The sequence below is a fragment of the Hesperophylax consimilis genome, chromosome 12 (genome assembly GCF_061612785.1).
Source record: "Hesperophylax consimilis isolate HC1 chromosome 12, BYU_Hcon_1.0, whole genome shotgun sequence".
Taxonomy (NCBI): Eukaryota; Metazoa; Arthropoda; class Insecta; order Trichoptera; family Limnephilidae; genus Hesperophylax; species Hesperophylax consimilis.
Window position 1 is genome coordinate 13,922,934 of NC_142847.1, and position 15,158 is coordinate 13,938,091.

At 32.5% G+C, this 15,158-nt stretch overlaps 1 protein-coding gene across 6 annotated transcripts in view; it reads right to left on the bottom strand.

The window, feature by feature from the left end:
* Window positions 1-15,158, bottom strand: part of T48 (FU domain-containing protein T48) — a 62,381-nt gene that overhangs the window by 15,184 nt on the left and 32,039 nt on the right. For all 6 annotated transcript variants that reach the window (XM_089637724.1, XM_089637723.1, XM_089637728.1 and 3 more), the window contains exon 2: window positions 10,127-10,444. In XM_089637724.1, the coding sequence (XP_089493850.1) occupies window positions 10,127-10,214 (88 nt within the window). In that variant the 5' untranslated portion in view covers window positions 10,215-10,444. The remainder of the gene's footprint in view (window positions 1-10,126; window positions 10,445-15,158) is intronic.

The following is a 15,158-nucleotide window of genomic DNA, read 5'->3' on the forward strand; positions in this document are numbered from 1 at the left end:
TTTTCGCTTCACATGTGCTTACTTAGATCCGCACATATGAAGCCACATCTGAAAAGAGTCTGTCTTCTGTCTAAATGCACGCGATCAATAATTACATGTCCAGGCTACAATGTCGTATAAAGAATACTTGGAATAACTATACAACTCAATTTTATTCATTTTAAACGATTTATGTCATGATTATTGAAGATTTTTCCTCTTATTAAAGAGGCCAAACTGTTAAAATGCAAACTCCTTTTTGAGGTGGATCCCAATTTCCGTTAATCGAAGATTAAAATTTTGAATGAATCATTTTTATTTACTGAAAATATGATGTGAATCAATTCAAGGAAGAATTTAAAACGTCCAACGATATTAGGAATTATCTTTTTTATGTCATTATTTGAATTAGATACCTCCTGTTTGGCATTATGTACTTGCGACTTGTGATATGTAGGTACCTACTTATTTGATTGCGTTAAGTACAGTTTGTATCAAGTTAAAAATAAAAATATTAATAATTATTTTTACCTTTTTCTTATTTGCTTGGGAGCGCCCTGGTTTTTCGGCAGGTACTATATAAGACCGGCCGGCGCTTTGTATATGTTTGTCTAATGTCTATGTTCTAGGTCCACCACTACTGTCTTGGTTTTCTACAATATGTATTACTATCTACAGCTGATTCGCCGTGGAACAGGCTCCAATGATAATACCTACTATAAGAGAAGTGATGTGATGCAGAGTGTTTAAAATTTATTATGTATAAGCTTTTCTGCATGTGGGCAAGCTGGAGATTAAGTTCTGGTGCTAAGAGAAGGGTTGTAACACCGGTAAAAGGAAACAATGTTGACACAATAAATAAATGCATTAAAACCATATACAAAATCACTTTATGGCGTCATTTCGTGCTGCGACTTACCAAAAACATATTCGCGCTTCACTGATAGTTTATTATGAAATTTCTCGAATCATTCGTTATGGCCTCCGGTTCCGTTTTTAATAGTAAAATGAATAATTGGACCAGATTTTTAATTATTTAACAATATTTCATATCGGTAAGTTTTCTTCACGATTACCAAAGATTCGACGGGGAAATTTTACTACAGCCAATGAATTTTCTTAAATTACGTAAATGGTTTTTTCAAAAACATAATAATTTAATATTATATATAAAGGGAATAACGGGACAACTTCTCCTTGCAAGTCTTTGACCAGACTATTGATCAAACGTCATTAATAAGCCTAAAACAATACAATTACACACCTATGCACATCACAGTAGAACTATAAGAAGATAGACCAATAAGCTTGATCATTCGATAACTTAATCCTTCTCGGTTGACCACATTTATGAGCAGACATCTAAACATTACAATATCAATCCAACTTCTAATACGCAAAGGATGCTGTACCTGTATAGACTGTAGAAATCGGACCATCACAACAATAAATAAAGTTTATTAGTAATCGATCTCAATGTTGTTGTCAATCTATAATTAGTGAAATTATTGTTTACGATATACGCGAAACAATCTAAACTAGAAAGTAAAATCATGAATTTCAACGTCAGAAACATATACGCACATTAATATATAATATGCTAAAAGCAATAAGTCATTTTATACAACATCATTAATATCATAATACAGGGTTTCCAAAAAGATATTTAGATAGTTAACATTCGTTGTTAATTCTTTATTTATAGACACTGATCTGAATAATTATTTAGCCAAGGTTATGTTGTCCAGATGCGCCCTTCGCACTGCTGGTACCCCTCTAATCTTGAACGAAGATTGGCAACAAAGCATTGACACATCACTCTTTCAGAGTGGAAGATACTACCAGTATCGCCCTGGTGTAAGACCACCATTCAGAATTGAAACGTTGCTCCAAATGGCTTTAGCCGTGTTTAGTGACTAGATCTGAATAGCCAGGTACTTCCCCACCTTCCTCTTTCCCTTCCCCACTTACCTTCAGCCTCACAACATCCCCCAATTGGGGATGCCATAGTCTCACTGGCTCCAGACGGGAGCAGTTGGGACTCTTGTGAGGTATTCACTATAAAAAAAAAAAAAAAAAACTCTTGAATGAAATTGCTGCCATTTCTGATCTGATATTTTGCTAGTAATAGTGTCAAATTTGAAGGCCTGTTCTTTGAAATTTATAGGCCCTCCTGGTGCCTCATCAAAGGCAATCCTCAGGAACACTATTGAAAACCAGTTATGTAAAGTGTGCGGAGAACGAGTAGCTAGTAAATTGGTAAGGCCTCGCCATTTCTTAATTATTTGTAAGGGGGTATGTAGTTTCAATCCGTTATAATATACCTTAATTCTTAGGTATCCCCCTAAAAATAATCCAGCGGACTGAGATCAGGGCTCCTTGGTGGCAGTTAATGGTGATTGGTCAGATGTATGACTAAGGCCATTTACGAGAGCGGACGTGTTTTAACCGCTCCAGTTTGTTTAATCCTTTCAGAAGGTTTCCCTTGTTAAGAGATCGCTGAAAAATGTTCAGCATCCGTGTTTTATATAGTGCTTACCTTCTTATTTCACGAAATGCGCGTAACTTCTACCGTTTAGCCGGAATTTGCAATTATTATAGCATTTTAAACCGATTAAATTTTGAATGTGAACCTAGAACAAAGATTCTCAGTGCAGTCGAAGATTTTATACCTGACTCAAGTGTCAAGTGGTGTCGGGATTTACGGGACCTTTTCAACCGAGGATGTCTGCTTGGAGGACAGATAAGCCATATTTTGTTTAAAGTTTTTGTTTTTATTTTCTGTTTTTGTTTATGTATTTTGTTACAGATGACACACATAAACTTCACTTTGACTTTGGTTCAAGATTTTGTTTATGATAGCCTGCGATAAGCGAGCCCTAAGGGTCTGAGACAGAGGTGTGAAATCGTCGGATCACGACAATAGAAAGAATTTTATTTTTTTATTTTTTTTGCTGGATTTTATTTAGGTATTGGAGCCAGGAAGGAGTCTGAAAGGGTCGAGAGGATGCACTAGGTGGCATGAAAGGCTATGAGGTGACTGGAGAGACTAGGGTAGACTAGGATGAGGTGATTTTGCACAGCGGTGCTGCCAAGGTCTTTTATCTATGTGAGGATGTTGTGTCGGCGCTCTTTATTGGCAGCAGACACATGTCAGCGCTATATTAGCGGCGGACACATGCCTGAGCGGATGACGAGCCTCGTGCTGGCACAGTTGGTGGACGGGGTAGTCTCTCTCCCTGCAGCAGCTGGTACAGTTCCTTCGCTACCTAGGACTCTTGCAGCAGAGTCTCCATCTTCTGTCTTTGTCGAGCGTCACAGCGGTGCTGCCAAGGTTTGTCGTCTATGTGAGGATGTTGTGTCGGCGCTCTTTATTGGCAGCAGACACATGTCAGCGCTATATTGGCGGCAGACACATACCTGAACGGATGACGAACCTCGTGCTGGCACAGTTGGTCTAAATAACAAATGTAGATCCTAGGAAATAAACTGTACAGCGCCCTTGAGGTGATTTTTCACAAAAACGGCGCTCTACAAATTATCCAATTATTATTATTATTATTATTATTATTATTATTAAGTGGAACGAACATTTCAGATGTATGACAAGTGGAACGATCTTGTTGGAACCATTTTCTTCAATTAATCGGGGCATCAGGATAACATAATCTTTGCCAATTAATTTTTCTGAATAGTGTCTATAAATAACGAATAAACAACGAGTTTTAATATTTATATTTTTTGTTTTATTTAACTATCAAACACCGCTACCCTTTTTGGACACCCTTTATATGACTACAATTATTGTGCCGTAGCGACACAAGGTCCCATTTCCTCAAGCAATAATTAGTTTGTAGCATATCATATCATAGTGCCACATGAAATAAAAAAAATCTACCGGTAAAAAACGTTTTTTACAACAATATAATTTTCAACCCAGTTGAACCCGGCTCTTCAAATATCTTGGGCCGGCTGGTAGCCAATTTCGAAGAACTTTTTTGTTATTTTGACTGAGGATTGTACCTTCCTCCCCAGGGTCTGGAGTGAACACCGCTAACACCTAAGTCAAATCCTAATTGGATAGTACCGACATTTATTTCATATATTAACTGCTGTAATAATTTTAAATATAATATCATCCAATTTCAGAAATGGGTACATGGGTCGCGTGTGTGTTCGTGCCGAGTTTTAGCTCGATCGGATGTCGGGAAGTATGTTAATTTGTACTTCTAAAATTCCACATTTCATACATTCATTCATTTTCATCTCTTATTTATTTATTCAATCAAGAAAAAAAATCTTAATTCAGATACATTTTTTTAAAAAGAAGGATGTTAAAATCGTAATTCCTAATTACATTTCTAATGAGTTTTACGCCAACTTCTAACATTTGAAGTTATTTTCACAGATTCTCAACACTCCAAACAAGGTTCTAAAAGCCGATAGGTAGGTACCATCTGATCTGATAGTATTATTATCTAAATGACTGTACCGTTTAGGATTGCTATAAACGGAAGTGGCGCACTCTGTTATTTAAAAAAAGAATTGTTGAAGTTTTCAAAGTTAGTTAGGAGTTTATTCAGGAGAGTTGTAAGGGTGAACGAAATGAGGCAGGGGCAGGATGAAAATGATGAATAGACATACTAGTTTCGGTTGTCTGAGCGTTAGTCCTGCGTGAAATCTTGTTCAATGAACTCAAATTGGCTTTGAATTTAAGTGTCATTTTCAATACTGGATCTAATCTTGTCAAGAATTAAGACAAGTCATAATGTAGGTATCTACCTATCATCAAACATACTTGCTTCGGTTGCCTGTGATGTTCGAAATTATTCACGTTCAGTGAACTCAAATTTGCTTTGAATTTAAGTGTCACTGCCAAAATTTCACTGTCAAATGTCACTGTCAAAACTGATTGTGTGAAGACTAATTCGGACAAGCGATAAAGTAGGAACCTAACCATAGTAATATTTTAACCGAAAACTATCTAACTAACTTTCAAAATTTAGCTGGAATAATATCTTGTGATATTTCATGGGTCTTCGCTAATAATATAAAATATTTATACACACGATAATAATTTTATACAAGCGTTTCACGACTTCAATTTCTAAGCAACCTTCAGGTTGAATGCTTTAAGTTTTCCAATATCTCTTTAATGAAAGCACGTCAAAACCATCATGCCATTTCTATTTCGTATTTTCTACTCGTTTGCATTCAAATTATACACTCCATATTCGACCACAACCAACCGCGTCTTTTAATAATTTAATCTGTGGTTAAGTCGTTAAGATGTGAATATTTCGAAGGCGGCTTGAGTCATTTTAATTCTGTGCTTTATTTTTCTAGGTAACCTCATTTCTATGCCTGGAGATATGGGCTGCGTTGATTAAATTTGTTAAATTGTACATAAAAAATGCATGTACTACGTATTAAGTAGGTAGGAACATCTGTTATAACATGATGTTCTTACATTGAACATATTAACATAAAGAGTACAATCATTATACATATTTGTATCTACATGAGTTCATTTGTGTAAGCACTAATATATACACTACTGAATTTTCACCGACAAACACATTTTTTAATTATGAATTACATGGTCCATCGTGCTTTTAACAATAACTTCTTGGAGACAGTCTTGCAATAGATAAGCTTCTGGTAAGCAAAAGTACAAAAAAGCACAAAATGGAGATGCACAAAAAAGAGACGTAAAATTATTATTCAAGTGTGTTAATATATCAAATGTTTGAGAGATATTATCGTTTAAAATTTAACGCCAAAACTTATTCACTGATTCCACATATAAATAAAAAGTATAATACATATTGAAAAAGTAGACCATACAAACAACGCTAGATTTAGTCAAAATGAATGCATGGTAATTTGAAAAATTAGAATAAATACGGGCCACGAACTGTCAGTTATTTTATATCTACCATACAAAAAGCTAATCAAATTGCACCACTGACCCAAAAAAATGTTTAATAGATCAAGATTTTTTTATATCGTTATTACATTAGTATTGACCTATATATTAGTATCCATTTGATTTTATGCATGTAATCTTATGTATAAATATGCCTATGAGTGTGTTTTAGTTTGGTGTGTGCCTTTGAATGTATGTATGTCTATGAGTTTGTTGCCCATCCCTCTGTGCATTTCATATCTTTGTATTGTAGTCACTTGTAATGTTATTCTTCTCTCTATTTTATAAATTGTTGTTTCTTATTATATTTGGGCTTTAGTGTTATAATTATTATTGTGAAATTAACGTACTTACAAACTGCTTTGGCTGTTTAGCATGTTTAAAAAAAAGAATATATTTTTTTTTAATAAAATGGACAACCAAAGATCAAAGTCAACAGTTTAAATATTTTTAAAAGTCCTATTTCAACAAGTGTCCGTTTAGTTCAGTATATAGGTCTAAGGTAGCATCTAGCAAATTTATCCCTTTCGATGCAAAAATAACCGCTGATTGCTATTATGTGACTAACGCCATCCATAACGTCTCGTAAAATAAGTGGACCAAAGGTGATATTTTATATCACTTGCGTATAATAATGAAGTCCCAATTTGGACGCTCCGTTTTCGCACTCTATAAATTTCTATTATAATTTATTTAAAGTGGGCCCATGCGTTCGTTCACGTAAAAAATTTAATCAAATATCACGATTTGAGCATTGTTAAAAAAATATACGATCTATGTTTAGGAACCTACCAGCATATTTTTCAAAGATCTCATTATCCATTTTCTCGGATGATTGATCTTTAGAGATGTGTATTTAGGGTTGGCAGGTACTTATATATTTTTAGTGTTGAAAAACGAAGTTACATACCCGTATTTGTATTTGAATTTATTGAAATGGAAGTTTCTGGAATTCTTTTATGTTATTCCAGATTTTTCCCAATTTGGGTGTAGTTGTCAGAATAAAGGGTTATACGAGTATGTACTCGTAGTATCGATTTCATTAATATTTTAAAGTAAATTGATACTTTATATCGTATTATACAGTAAGAGGTTGATTTTAAATTTTGCCTTCAAAGACAGCAGACGAAAGTATGCTTGGAAAGTAAGCAAATGAAATAAATTCTACTTAATTTATTTTTAAATGTCTCACTAAATCTCAATAAGTTCGTATCTTTCCATTATTTTATGAAACCAGTAAATACAATATACTCGTACATACTGAATCAGTTTTCTTGAAAATTTGTCCACAAAAAAATCACTTTAACGTATTCAGAATTCAGGTGACTGGCTAGGTATTGACCAACCTCCCTCTTCCCCATCTGCTTCACTTCTTTGCTCCCTTCAGCCTCACAGCATACCCCAATCGGTAGGTCTTAGTTTCAATGTTTCAGGACGGTTGAAAACAGTTGGGACTCTTGTGCGATATTCACATAAAAAATAAGTTTTCGTGTCATTGTTATCATGTCTTTGTATGAGAACGTGTTTTGTATTACCTACTTATGTAATTATTACTTTTCTGATATTATAAATTGATTCTGTACTGACCATTATATGAGTTTAATGTCTCGGCTCTGCCTATTTGGAAAGTGTTCATTCTTTTGTCGTACGCACAACAATGTAATGTATGTTAATCTATTCTTTGTCTCGACAATAAACATAGGTTGGTATTGTATCTCACGAAAAGCTTTAACATCGTCATCACCGTCGTTAAATGATATTGCGCGATAGAAAAAATAAATATCTGACCCATACGTCTTGACCTACAATCACTGGCAGGCCTGATACAGAACAGAGAAGAAAAGAAAATCATAGAGAACCTTGTTTGTGTAGTGGTGTACTGGATGGATCTCAAAATTATCTTTAAATTTAATAATAATAAGGAACTCAAGTCCTTTTTTATTTCATTTCTGTATCAATGATGATGACTTTATAACATAAATTTCAACATATATATATTTCAAAGTTTTAATTGTTCGGGCTTCCCAAAACGCACCAAATCTAAGGTATGGCTGCGTGGCGTCACCAGTCACAAAAAACCTAGGTTTTATTTCAACATGCACTATGTTTTATGGTGGCGTAGAAAGTCGACTTCAAACTTTGTTGTAACCTTCAATACTACCGGTGTGCGCAAATACATTAAAACGTGTCTTCTTTAAAATGATTTGCCTGTACTGCGTATTGTCTCACAATATATAATAATATTTAAATATTAAAATTATTATTTTAACGCATTTTCGGTCACATTGGTTTTGTTTCTTTTTATGAAATTAAATTCATTTAATTATTTTTTAAGAAGTCAGTGATTTTCAGTGACAATATTTGAACATCTCCTACTACCACCTCTGTAAGCGGAAAATGTTGCTTGTGTCTTGAATTGAACTCGCAACGCCTGGGTGGGTACCCAAACGCGATACTAACTCAGCCACTGACCGGTGACAATGTAAAAAAAATTCAAGTAATGAAAGTGCGAAAGCGGAAAATATTCAATATATTTTAACAAAAATTTGTAAATGCACACATTAATTATTAATTGAAAAGGTCTTTATTACAGTAAGCATTTTTATGAAAACTTCTGACCTCCAAACATATTTTTGTTTTGTTTTTAATAATCCTGTTCTGCAAATTATGAATGAAAGTGTCTAAATATAACTTTTAAGAAAAAAACAAAAATTTTGTAGGATGACTTTCGGACAAGCCACGAAAGTGCATAAAGAAGATTGGAGGAGAGCCTTTTCAATGTTATTCTCCAGAAAATTTAGAAAAGGTCGCGTCGGAGGTACTAAAAAATATCCATTAGAGGTGCGCATGAAAAATATACTACACCTAAAATAATAACCTAAATCACAAAAACCAAAAAAAATCAAAATTACACTAATCTCCGAAAAGGTGGGCGACACTATTTCAACATTGATTTATCAATAAATTGTAGAATAGTTCTGTTTCGCTCGCGTTCCTTCGCTTTCTTTCAATTTAGAGTTTACTATCTTATAAAAATTATTCTTATTTTCTTTAGAACATCTGAATCATAGCACCTTTGCACTTTTGATATATAACTCTTATATTTTATGTAAGAAATTTTGTTAACTCTGATATTTTTTATGTAACCTGTATTTTGCTAACACTGATTTTTTTTAATGTAATCTGTATAACTAAAAAAATAAAGATGTACATTATTATAGGTAAAAGCCCTATGGGCGTTTATATAAAATAAATAAATATATTTTCTTGAATTTTATTTAATAGATCATTAATTTGTGGTATTTTACAATTTATTGGTATAAAATAATATATAGTGGAAAACACTCTCAGTATCGCCCTGATAAGAACACCATTCAAAAATTAAACTTTGCTTGAAATGCCGTTTGGTCGTGTTTTGTTTCCATAAGATTTTTTAGAGAAATGTTAAATGTCCGGATTCACTGGATATGGTTGATGGACACATTTTATTTATGAAAAAACACTTCGCGTCAATTAGAAAAAAACTATTTCATTATCCGGAAAATTAAAATAATGAATTTTAACAGCTATTTCGTTAAACATAAGGATAATTTGATTTCTTTTCTTCCCGCCATGTTTTGACATAACAATAGTAAAATAGGTTTTTCCATTATTTTTAACTAAAAACAAACTAAGAATCTATTTTAGGCTCTTAGGTTCATAGTTTAGGTTAAATAAGAGAAGAATAAAAAACTATCCTCAAAAATTTCACATCAACAACAATGGCCGCCATGTGAATAACTGATTTAAATCTTTACGAAATAACTAATTAAAATGCGTTATTTTCCATTTTCGGTGAAAAAATTGTTCTCACTGTTTATAAAATATTTCTGAAATAATTACTGCGTATTAATCGTGTCCAGAGTGGAAGATACTACCAGTATCGCCCTGGTGTAAGACCACCATTCAGAATTGAAACGTTGCTCCAAATGGCTTTAGCCGTGTTTAGTGACTAGATCTGAATAGCCAGGTACTTCCCCACCTTCCTCTTTCCCTTCCCCACTTACCTTCAGCCTCACAACATCCCCCAATTGGGGATGCCATAGTCTCACTGGCTCCAGACGGGAGCAGTTGGGACTCTTGTGAGGTATTCACTATAAAAAAAAAAAAAAAAAAAAAAAAAAGTGAATCTGGATATTTACCGATCCATATTCATTCAATTAAAAAAATCATACATACCTTGATAAAGGGTAGTGGAATTGTCCGAAATCACTGTTCCAACAAAACTCACTACCAAAACCACTACAGTCACTAGATTAGGGCCCATAACATGTGCCCAAGGTCTACATAGGCCCTGCGCTTCTGGAGAAAGGGTCCAGTTTTCTACAATAACCACTTTTTTTATTCCGTAACAACTTTTTTTCTATCGTCACCACTTTTTTGTTGCTTGCGTTGTCACTTCACTGAATTGTTGTCCATATTGTCTACCGATGAAAACTTGTCATTTCAATTTATTAGCGGTTGTTATATACACACTATGATATTTTTTCTTTCATCCTGCAAATAGAAAAAAAATAAACATTATAATAACGAATTAAAAAAACAGCAAAACATACAATTTTATAAAAGAAATGGTGAAATAAATCATTTTTAATACTCATGTAATGAAAAAATACGTATTCGCCTGATAATGTGATTTAAATTTTCCTTGAATTTTCTTGAGCAGATTAAGCGAGTTATCAATTTTGCACAAGTCGTCGTGTCAAGTTATATGCTGATATGATATACGAATCCGAATTCCGAACGTACGAGACGGTGTTTCAGGTTGATTCTTGAAGCTGGGAAATGCAAATATGATTTGGTGAATCATTTCGTTCTACGGAATCCGAACGTTGAAACTTCTGAATATATTACCTAGTGGACATATAGTAACCGGCACATACTGTAGGTACTCGTATATTATAGAACATCCATGATTCATTAAAATCTGGAGAGGCCTAAACCGCATTTTTCAAATTTTTAAATATAATTAACAAGATTGACCCTAATATCGAGATTTATTTCATGAATTATGAGGTCTGCTGCTCTTTTTTAAAAGCATTTAATTAATTTATTAATTACGTGACTTATGTTCAGTTTTCCCCGTGAAATTTATCAAGTAAAATCAGTTTAAAAAAAACTCGAATTTGCTTTGAATTTAAGTGTCATTTTCAAAATTGTAACTGATTGTTCGAAGGATTCAGGCAACCGATAAAGTGGGTTTCTACGTATAATATAATATTTTTAACAGAAAAATATTTTAATTGTCTTTTTTTAAATTTAATAAATTCCGGTAATTTTTCACGGGTGCTAGTTATTCTAAAATAAGAAATCACTTTTTGTGTTTGAAAAATTTTACCAGCTACAGGTAAAACCAATTAAGAACGTAGACGAATGACAATTTTAAATTTATTTTATTTTTTTCTTTAAAATATTAGCAGTCTTTTTTTAATAAAACATAATTTTGTAATGTGAGCCCCACAAGGTGTTGAGACCACCACTTTACAATGTTTTAAATTACGAAATAATGTACCTAGGTACATAAATAAAATTGACTGTATTGAAATTAAATTAAACGTAGAAATAAAACAAAGTTTAAAAAATAGAATAATAATAATCAATATCTTTGTATTTATTGGTACGGTTGTGTATAACAAGTGTACTACGTTAGTATATGTTTTATTCTGTTGTTGTTCTCATTTATTGTAGATTGTTGAATGTTTTTATTGTCTTTGTCTAAGACATGTGCTTAACGACGTAGTTTTTGTGTTTTGTTTGTGAGCTCGTCTAACTGATCTATTTAAATGTTAGTTTTTTTATTATTTTAATATAGATCATATGGGTTACATAGTTACATTAATACATTTTGCAAAATATAATATTTAGGTTCATAATTGGTCATGTATACCTTATCAGAAAAGAGGAGCTCTTGTGCCTGATAAGGGAGCCACGATTCTTACTTAGATTCTATGTTATAATATTATGTTATGTGTAAACTATATATATTATAATAATATATATATTTTTTTTACTATAAGTTTTTTTGGAAAAAAAGTTTGATTTTATTTATTTGTTCTTGTTGGTTCGTAATACAGCGCAATTCGGAAGGGAGATTATTGTAGTTTTTTATGGCTTGGTAAATATAATGGTTTTGCATTTGAGTTGTTTTAAAGATTGGCGTAATAAATTGATTTCCATTTCTCATCAGTTTGTAAAATTCTTGATATTCTGTATTATTTTTTTCTTTACACATTTTTATAATGGAAGTTTGCTTAAATATATCATCAATATTTGGTACTGGAAACAATTTAAAAAGCAATTTTTTTCGGGAAAGTAGAGCATTTTTAAGTATTACCTTTATAATGATTTTTCGCGAGACTTTTACTGAGTTTAGGTTGTTTTTATAAGATCCTCCCCAACCTATTATGCAACAATAATTCAATAACAACTATATGCATTGATTGATTGATAATTGTTATATATATATATTTATTTGTACCACACTTTGTGAGTGGCACACCACCAGAGTGGAAGATACTCTCAGTATCGCCCTGGTGTAAGACCACCATTCAGAATTGAAACGTTGCTTGAAATGGCTTTAGCCGTGTTTGGTGACCAGATCTGAATAGCCAGGTACTTCCCCACCTTCCTCTTCCCCAACTCCCTCCCCTCCCCAATACCCTCAGCCTCACATCATACCCCAATTGGGGATGCCATAGTCTCACTGGTTCCAGACGGGAGCAGTTGGGACTCTTGTGCGGTAATACTGTAAAAAAAAAAAAAAAAAAAAAACACTTTGAAATATATAATTATGTAGTTGAGAATGCATAGATTTAACAAAAAAATTTAATATTCATTATTATTATCATTATCTTACAATAATATTTAAAATTCATAAAAGGTACAACCACAATATATAACAATCTATGTGTTGTTCGATGTGACACGGTAAAAATATTAATATTCAAGAAATGTAACCATATTGAATAAACAATGTAAGTATTGTTCAATAGGACATTGTAGAAAATCAATAACAAAGGATTCAAATTTTCTAGTGCAATTCGTGCTGAATCGTAAGTATAAAAGTTGACCCGAGCCACAGACATGAAAGAAACGTGACTTCATTGATTGGTAGTAGGTACTCTACCTTTTCTGCAGGAGTCGACAACCTGCGATATGCGTAACTAGAATAGACGTTAAATAAGAATGGACTTAGTAATTCGAATAGATGTGAAAACATCAATAGATATAAATGTACTATGGGAAAGCGGTTAAATAATACAGAATTTTTTCTTTAACAAATAATTAACTTGACCAGTCTGGGACCTAGGAGTCGAAAGGTATTGTGTTAGTTTTTTTTTATCACATCTCTAGATATATCTCCAGTGCTTGGATACGATAAAATAATTATACGTTTAGAACAGATATTTTATATAATTTACTTGCTAGGGTTGATAATTTTTTTCTGTACTTTATTCTAATTTTTCACGGGAAATATTTTAGTTTTTTATTTAATTTACTCGAAAACTTCAATATTTTATTTATCAGAGGTACAGTCATAAGAAGAAAATCCATAATTGATTTTTTTTTGCTATACTACACATGTACAAACTTATAAAATATAAATTGTCAATTTCCCAAAATAAATAAATAATAATTTATTCCTGAGAGAAAGGAAATAATTTAATAAATTCGCGGAGATGCATTGATAAAATATAATTTTGTCAATGACAAGAAAACAAGAATTTTATGTATTTTGAAAAATAACACGATATATATTTATATTTTCTACCACGGAATAAGCTTAACTTAAAGTCAACATTATTGTACCCTCGTAAAATTAGCTGTAGAACAATTATTGCAAAAAATCTTAAAGCAATTACTCATCTATTATATAAATTTAGCTATTAAAAAAAACAATAATAAGTATATAGTTGTATAATTGATTTTTCAAATTCAAGGACGGGTTGTTTCGGAGAATTTGAACAATTCATCAAATTTCAACGTTCATTTTCAAGTTCTGTGAAAGATTTTTTCAAGTTCTGTTTTTATTTCAGTTTTGTCAAGCAACTAGCCTACAATGATATAATAACAGAACTTGAATAGGACTTTCACAAAACCCGAAAATGAACGTTGAAATTTGATGAATTGTTCAAATTCTCCGAAACAACCCGTCCTTGAATTTGAAAGTCAATTTTTTTTTTGACGGAGCTCGGATTGTGGTACATAACTTTTTTTAATATATTTTAAAGGTGACCGGATAAATCATTAAAATGATAATTCATCACATCTTTATTAACTGGGTTAAGTAGGTTAGGTTAGGTTAGGTTAGGTTAGGTTTAAATTTGTTTTTCATCGTTTCTAATGACTTTATATCACTTTTTAAAAGTGTGTTGAATTGTCGATGTGTTGATTTATCATGGAACCACTTAAACTTCACTTAAATTTCTATCCAGATATCTTTTACTTTTAACTTTTACGTTTGCCTTCGCTTCTAGCAACTGGATACAAGTTACAACCACAACAGCAATACAGCTAGGCGAGCCGTCAGTCGAAGAAGACCTTGATTGGCATTCTCATTGAGCGGCAGATCAAATAATGGCCGCCGTAATAAAGTCCAGTTATGTGTTCCACTCGGCCTGCTGTGCGGCGCGATGCGGGGCAATATTCCTTATGTACGAGTATTGCTCATTTCTAATAAGCAAGAATGGCTTATTGCCCACTGCGAATTATTTCGCTTCTTCTTTTAGGTTCCACTTGACTGAAATGAATAATAAATGATGGAACGGCAATTATTTCTGTAAAGGTACAATTAAGGCTTGCTATTAAAATTTTAATATTTTATAGTTGACTGGCAAATTTAAATAAAGCAAAAACACGGTGGTGCATTTCGTAATCTGAGGTCTAGTAAATTGATTTTAAAACTTCGTTATCGAGTTTTAACGTTAAATTTCATATTTAAAAGCTCCATCGCTCTTCATGGAATTAATGTTGTGACCTTTAAATTTATTTTTATACAACTTCCCGACAGAAAAATCTGTGCAAATTTCTTGACGCCAGTGCCTACCATTTGTATATTTTAAGTGAGACGGAGATTTTTGTTTATGAATAATTTTTGCGGAAAATTTTCCTTTCTTTTATAATTTATTTATTAATCTTGATTCCCATTTTGTGCTAATCATTTACAAGCACAAATATATAACAGACATTGAAATTTATATCGCCTTATATT